Here is an 8,332-nt window from a genome sequence, read left to right on the forward strand (position 1 = left end):
GGAGTCCCTGTCTGTCTCTCTTTGCAAGTCCCTGTTGTCTCTCTAATTAAGTCCCTGTCTGTCTCTCTATGCAAGTCCCAGGGATTGTCTCTCTTTGCAAGTCCCTGTCTGTCTCTCTATGCAAGTCACCGTCTGTTACTCTTTGCAAGTCTCTGTCTGTCTCTCTTTGGGAGTCCCTGTTGTCTCTCTTTGGGAGTCCCTGTCTGTCTCTCTTTGGGAGTCCCTGTCTGTCTCACTATGAATGTCCCTGTCTGTCTCTCTTTGCAAGTCCCTGTTGTCTCTCTATGCAAGTCACCGTCTGCTACTCTTTGCAAGTCCCTGTTATATCTCTTCGGAAGTCACTGTCTGTCTCACTATGAATGTCCCTGTCTGTCTCTCTTTGCAAGCCCCTGTCTGTCTCACTATGCAAGTCTATGTCTGTCACTCTTTGCAAGTCGCTGTTGTGACTCTTTGCAAATCCCTGTCTGTCTCTCTTTGCAAGCCCCTGTCTGTCTCTCTTTGCAAGTCTCAGATTTAAGAGTTTTTGCCAAGACGAGGATCAATTTAATCGAATATTATCATTCTAATGAAATTTTTTTCTGGTCGAAATTTTAAATACGTGTTTTTTCACAGTACTGGTGTTCTGACAACGATACTTATCTCTTTTTCTATTTGGATCAACACCGGTTCTAGCGCTATCGCATCAGGTCAACAATAAATGTGAGCTATTTAAGCAACATGCATGAACATACTCCCAACCACATTCTCGAACAGGATGGCTTTGAGAGGCTTCCAACTTACCGTTACTTTGCTCATTGTGATCCTTGGTAAGTATATATCATGTCAGCCACCGCCTTAGTGTCCATCATCGTCATCATCATCGTCGTCGTCGTCGTCATCATCATCATTATTATCGTTATCATTATCATCATCATCATCATCATCATCATCATCATCATCATCATCATCATCATCATCATCATCACCATCATCATCAATTATCATTATTAATATTACAATAATTATTATAATTATAATAATGATAATAATAATAATAATAATAATAATAATAATAATAATAATAATAATAATAATTATTATTATTATTATTATTATTATTATTATTATTATTATTATTATTATTATTATTATTATTATTATTATTATTATTATTATTATTATTATTATTATAATTATTTTATTATTATTATCATCATCATCATTATTATTATTCACCCCTTGTTAACTCATTGTCACCTACCCACCCCATCTATTACCTCCACCCTCCATCGTAAATCCCTAGGATCGCTCCCGTGTGAATCCGACAACAAGTGCTCAACGAATGGCATTCAACACTGTCGTGACAAGTACTATAATGAAAAGCGAAGATGTTCGTAAGTAACCTCTCATTCATTGTCTCACTTGATGTCAGTAATTTACCTCTCATTGTCTTATTTGATGTCAGTAAGTTACCTCTCATTGTCTTATTTGATGTCAGTAATTTACCTCTCATTGCCTTACTCGATGTTCGTAAGTAACCTCTCATTCATTGTCTCACTTGATGTCAGTAATTTACCTCTCATTGTCTTATTTGATGTCAGTAATTTACCTGTCATTGTCTTATTTGATGTCAGTAATTGACCTTTCGTTGTCTTATTTGATGTCAGAAATTTACCTGTCATTGTCTTATTTGATGTCAGTAATTTACCTCTCATTGTCTTATTTGAGGTCAGTAATTTACCTCTCATTGTCTTATTTGAGGTCAGTAATTTACCTCTCATTGTCTTATTTGATGTCAGTAATTTACCTCTCATTGTCTTATTTGATGTCAGTAATTTACCACTCATTGTCTTATTTGATGTCAGTAATTTACCTCTCATTGTCTTACTCGATGTTCCTAAGTAATCTCTCACTTTCTTGCAGAGAAAAATAAAGGCAGTAAATGTGACTCATAAAACAAATGAGACTCATATATAAGGGAACAACACAAAACAAACAAACAAACAACGTATCGGCCCTTGGCCTTCGTCAGGAGACACCAAAAAATAACCCAGAAAAATAAGTTACATATTTGTTTTTTATTTTTTTCTCTCCTGACTTTACAAGGGCCGAAACGTTGTTTGTTTAGTGTTGTTCGTTTAAATAGGAATCTCATTTATTCAATTTATATTTCTCTACATTTTATTGGCTCATTTCGGCACCTCTAGTTTTGGTTTCTCTCACTTTCTTACTTGATGTCTACGTATTCGTTCACTTTCTTACTTGATGTCCTGAAATAACCTCTGAATTTCTTACTTGATGACTGTAAGTATCTTCTCAATTTCTTACTTGATGTCTGTAAATGTCCTTTCATTTTCTTACTTGATATCTGTAAGTATTCTTTCACTAAAAGTAACCTTTCACTTTTTTAGTTGATGTCCGGAAGTATCTTCTCAACTTGTTACGTGATGACTGTAAGTAACCTTTCACTGAAAGTAATCTCTCACTTTCTTACTTGAGATGTGTAAATTACCCCTCATTTCTTACTTGAGATGTGTAAATTACCCCTCATTTCTTACTTGAGATGTGTAAATTACCCCTCATTTCTTACTTGAGATGTGTAAATTAGCCCTCATTTCTTACTTGATATGTGTAAATTACCCATCATTTCTTACCCGAGATATGTAAATTACCCCTCATTTCTTACTTGAGATGTGTAAATTACACCTCCTTTCTTACTTGATATGTGTAAATTACCCCTCGTTTCTTAGCTGAGATGTGTAAATTACCCCTCGTTTCTTAGCTGAGATGTGTAAATTACCCCTCCTTTCTTACTTGAGATGGGTAAATTACACCTCATTTCTTACTTGATATGTGTGAATTACCCATCATTCCTTACTTGAGAAGTGTAAATTACCCCTCATTTCTTACTGGAAAGGTGTAAATTATCCCTCATTTCTTACTTGAAAGGTGTAAATTATCCCTCATTTCTTACTTGATAGGTGTAAATTACCCCTCATTTCTTACTTGATATGTGTAAAGTATCCCTCATTTCTTACTTGATGTGTAAATTACCCCTCATTTCTTACTTGAAAGGTGTAAATTATCCCTCATTTCTTACTTGATGTGTAAATTACACCTCCTTTCTTACTTGAGATGTGTAAGTTACCCCTCATTTCTTACTTGCTTTTTGTTTGTTTGTTTTTCATGTATTTATCAACCAGATCTTATCTTGAGATTCAGAAGTGCTTCAAAAAACTTTTGGAAGACTGCAAGGAGGATGGCAATGACCAACTTACTGAGGAACTTACAGTGGCCATGGCAGAAAATAATGAGAAAATGAATTTGTGTGGAGGTACTCGTCATATCATTTGACAATAAATGGTTTGTGTGTATTTGTGTGGGTAGTGTGTGATACACAATAACACACACACACACACACACACACACACAGAGAGAGAGTGAGTGAGTGATAGAGAGAAAGAGAGGGGGGGGGATAGAGAAGAAGAAAAAAATGATAGATGGATATATATATATATATATATATATATATATATATATATATAATATATATATATATATATATATATATACATCTAAGATGGATAAATACATAGATGGGTGCATAGCTAGATAGATAGAGAAATAGATAATTAGATAGACAGATGGATAAATATGGATAGATGGATAACATGTATGTATTAATGTATAAATAGAAAGAAGGATGTATAGATAGAAAGAAGGATGTATAGATAGAAAGATAGGTAGATAGATAGAAACAAAGATTGATAGATTGATATACTGGTATATAGTTAATTTGATCATTGATCCAAAGAAGATAAAGAAATAGATGAAAGAGAGGAGAACACACATTAATTTGGCGGCCAACGCTCATTGACAATGAAACGTCCTGACTATTGCCGATGCACGAACTCGTGGCTAGTCATGAATTTCTGTGAGAATGCAAGGCTAGTGTGATACAGCCATTCCAAAGGCATGTTTCTTTTTAAAACAATCCTCATATTATGGGTCCTTTTGGTGCAAACGTAACTTGTGTGACACAGCCTTTCCAAAGGAATGTTTCTTTTTAAAACAATCCTCATATTATGGGTCCTTTTTGGTGCAAAGGTAATTAGTGTGACACAGCCTTTCCAAAGGAATGTTTCTTTTTAAAACAATCCTCATATTGCTGGGTTTTTTTTGGTACAAAAGTAACTGTAGTGTGACACAGCCTCTACAAAGGAATGTTTCTTTTTTAAAACAATCCTCATATTATGGGTCATTTTTGGTGCAAACGTAACTAGTGTGACACAGCCTTTCCATAGGAATGTTTCTTTTTAAAACAATCCTCATATTACTGGTTATATTTGGTACAAAAGTAACTGTAGTGTGACACAGCCTTTACAAAGGAATGTTTCTTTTTAAAACAATCCTCATATTACTGGTTATTTTTGGTACAAAAGTAACTATAGTGTGACACAGCCTTTCCATAGGAATGTTTCTTTTTAAAACAATACTCATATTACGGGTCCTTTTTGGTACAAAAGTAACAGTAGTATGACAGCCTTTCGAAATGAATGTTTCTTTTAAAAATAATCCTCATATTACGGGTCCTTTTTAGTACAAAAGTAACAGTAGTGTGACAGCCTTTCCAAAGGAATGTTTCTTTTTAAAACAATCCTCATATTATGGGTTCTTTTTGGTACAAAAGTAACCGACCCTTCAAGCGATTGTAATCAACACAACTGAAATCATTACATAAGAAATTACCACCTACAGCAAAATGGTCACATCTGTTACGACACAATATACATTTCGTCTTATTCAGATTTATTCTGTACATCACAATGATCTTTGTTTAATTAATAAGAACATAAAGTTGTTTGGTAGAGAGATTGTTTGAGTTTTTAAAAACCAGTTTACTGCCTGGTAAACCTGCCATTTTTGGGAAAATACTGAAAATCATCGGTGAGAAGAGAGTTAAACACTTTAAAACATTATTTCGAATATTTTATGTTTTCGTAGCAATGAGAATTTCAACTTTTTATGGAGTAAAGTAAAGAAATTGTGCGGCTATGTGGTCTAGTGGTATGGTATGACACTCACTTTCGGATCGGAAGATCCAGGGTTCAAGCCTCGCGCTCGGCGCATAGTTGAGTCCTTGGAAAAGTCTCTTTACTCACATTCTCTCACCGTACTCAGGTGTAAAATGAGTACCCAGCCGTTAACAGCGTTGTCTTTGTCCGAAAAATTGTAATATCGCCAAACAGGCGTATGTCCCGTTTTACATTTTAAATGTTGCTGATGACCAGGGATCCCTTGTAAAGCGCTTTGAGCACATTTAGTGGATATTGTGCTATATAAAACTCAATTATAATTATTATAAAGAAATGGGAGACCTCCAAACAGGGGAATTTTTTTCTGAGGTAAATAATTTGCTTTGTGCTCTGTTTGTTTTAGGTTTGACGGATGGATTTTGTTACCATAACGAGATAGAACAATGCGAAGAAGACGTTCCATATGAAGTCAACGATCCGGCATGGAGCGAGAAACAGAAACAAAGATTGTGCTTCAATTTTGATTTGTGAGTTGTATACATAGAAATAGAATAAGGGTTTATTCAAAATCATAATAATCACAATAATAATAATAATAATAATAATAATAATAATAATAATAATAATAATAATAATAATAATAATAATAATAATAATAATAATAATATAATGATGATGATGATGATGATGATGATGATGATGATGATGATGATGATGATGATGATGATGATGATGATGATGTTGATAATAATAATAATAATAATAATAATAATAATAATAATAATAATAATAATAATAATAATAATAATAATAATAATAAATAATAACAATGATAATAATAATAATAATAATAATAATAATAATAATAATAATAATAATAATAATAATAATAATAATAACAATAATAATAATAATAACGATAATAATAATAATAATAATAATAATAATAATAATAATAATAATAATAATAATAATAATAATAATAATAATAATAATAATAATAATAATAATAATAATAATAACAATAATAATAACAATAACTATGAAAACAAAAACATGTACGACTACATATAAAAAACAACCCGAAGTCCTGTCACGGTTCCATATTCAATTTTCGCCACTAAAATTTAATGTCTCCCTTTATAATATAAGGGAGGACACTCAATAATTATGAAAATTGCAATCGTCGTGTATGAGTAGTCTGCCTTTATTTTCTTGTGTTTGCTTCATATACTTTTTGAGCCTAAAATTGACTTTCCTGACTCTTATCAATGTATACATTGTCGCCATAGAATCTCAACTTTGTGTTTATACATTTTTATGAATGCCACGTCTGTAAACGAATTTCCATTTTTTTATGAATAAAGTATATTATTATTATTATTATTATTATTATTATTATTATTATTATATTATTATTATTATTATTATTATTATTATTATTATTATTATTATTATTATTATTATTATTATTATATTATTATTATCATTATCATTATTCATTATTATTATTATTATTATTATTATTATTATTATTATTATTTATTATTATTATTATTATATTATTATTATTATTATTATTATTATTATTATTATTATATATTATTATTATTATTATTATTATTATATTATCATTATTATTATTATTATTATTATCATTATTATTATTATTATTATTATTATTATTATTATTATTATTATTATTATTATTATTATTACTATTATTATTAAACTGGTGTTTGCTTATCGTCATATTATACATGCACGTTTTGTCTGCATAATAAACAAAAATCTACGTTTGGATTCTGTTAACAGTGACTAATTTTTTTTTTCTTCAAAAATCCTCCTTACGATGTATCTGTCAGATGAAATGATTGAAAGTGACTTTCGACATCTTTCAACTTTTTCAAGGGGTCAAAACAGCTCAGTTGATAGAGCACTCTTTTCATACGCAAAGGGACCAAGATCGATCCGGGGTGCAGTGAATAGGTAGCTAGCTGGGTCAATAAGATCTGACGGAAAGTACTCTGTGATATATATATATATATATATATATATATATATATAGATAGATAGATAGATAGATAGATAGTATGCGCTTGGCTAAGAAGTTCACAACATTGCCATCCGGAAGTATACCGGCCCAACACACAAAACTATGTGTAACATTGAACGTTTATAGCCTGTTTAATACAGTTTAGTGAGAAGAACTCATACAAGTGGATGGCAAAAAACAATAACATAGACCCGAGTGACGTCAACTTCGAACTATCTATACATATAAAATTATATATATATATATATATATATATATATATATAATATATATATATATATATATATATATATATATATATATATATATATATAGTTATATGTGTATATAGGGTGTTGTTGTTGTTGATGATGATGATGATGATGATGATGATGATGATGATGAAGGTGATGATGATGAAGATGATGATGACGACGACGACGACGACGATGATGATGATGATGATGATGATGATGATGATGATGATGATGATGATGATGATGATGACGACGACGACGACGATGATAACCAGCGTTTTCTCCCTTCAATTTTTCTTTCTTTCCAAAAGCAAATACAAGGCCATAGCACCGTGCGTCTTGCAACTTCACTCATATTGTTCTCACACGAAAGAAATAGAGGCCGCCATCAATGCAAGTTTTCATAGAGTTGATGAAATTATATACAAGTGTTTTAATTTCTACTACATGAAAGACCACTTGAAGGTAAACAGATACAGACTTCTTCTTCTTCTTCTTCATCATCATCATCATCATCATCATCATCATCATCATCATCATCAACATCATCAGCTGTGATTTTTAACTCAAGTGATCCGATTTTTTACAATAATATTAATAAGTACAGGCCTCGGGGAGGCAAACGGAAACAACATAACATCTCAATGGTAACAACTCGTCGTCCACCCCGCCCCCACACAAACCCCCGTCCACCACCAACACTTGTAACTGTACCAACCACAAACAGTTTTCACAAACGACAACAATAACATTGTTATTGGTCTTCTGAATGCACAGTCCTGCCGTAACAAAACCGAAGAATTAAACGATTTATTAACGGAGAAGAACTTCGATATTCTATTTATAGTAGAGACATGGCTCTCACAGTCTGGAGACGACCCAGTTGAAAAAGCTATGACACCCCCTGGGTACCAATTTAGATCGTATCCAAGGAAAGATCAGCGAGGGGGTGGCATTGGCGTATTTTATAAAACAAAATTATGTAAACATGTGGAAATCATCGAAATGCGCTGCAAAACAATGGA

At 31.8% G+C, this 8,332-nt stretch overlaps 1 protein-coding gene across 1 annotated transcript in view; it reads left to right on the top strand.

Moving 5' to 3' along the window:
• Positions 1–661: 661 nt before the first annotated feature.
• Positions 662–8,332, top strand: part of LOC144980657 (uncharacterized) — a 10,467-nt gene continuing 2,796 nt past the window's right edge. Inside the window, exons 1-5 of the mRNA XM_078928335.1 lie at positions 662–806; positions 1,283–1,373; positions 3,183–3,313; positions 5,419–5,542; positions 7,619–7,772. Coding sequence (XP_078784461.1) covers positions 722–806; positions 1,283–1,373; positions 3,183–3,313; positions 5,419–5,542; positions 7,619–7,772 — 585 coding nt within the window. The 5' untranslated portion in view covers positions 662–721. The remainder of the gene's footprint in view (positions 807–1,282; positions 1,374–3,182; positions 3,314–5,418; positions 5,543–7,618; positions 7,773–8,332) is intronic.

Source organism: Berghia stephanieae, chromosome 10 (genome assembly GCF_034508935.2).
Source record: "Berghia stephanieae isolate SIO BIC M18660-M18661 chromosome 10, UCSD_Bste_1.3, whole genome shotgun sequence".
Classification (NCBI taxonomy): Eukaryota; Metazoa; Mollusca; class Gastropoda; order Nudibranchia; family Aeolidiidae; genus Berghia; species Berghia stephanieae.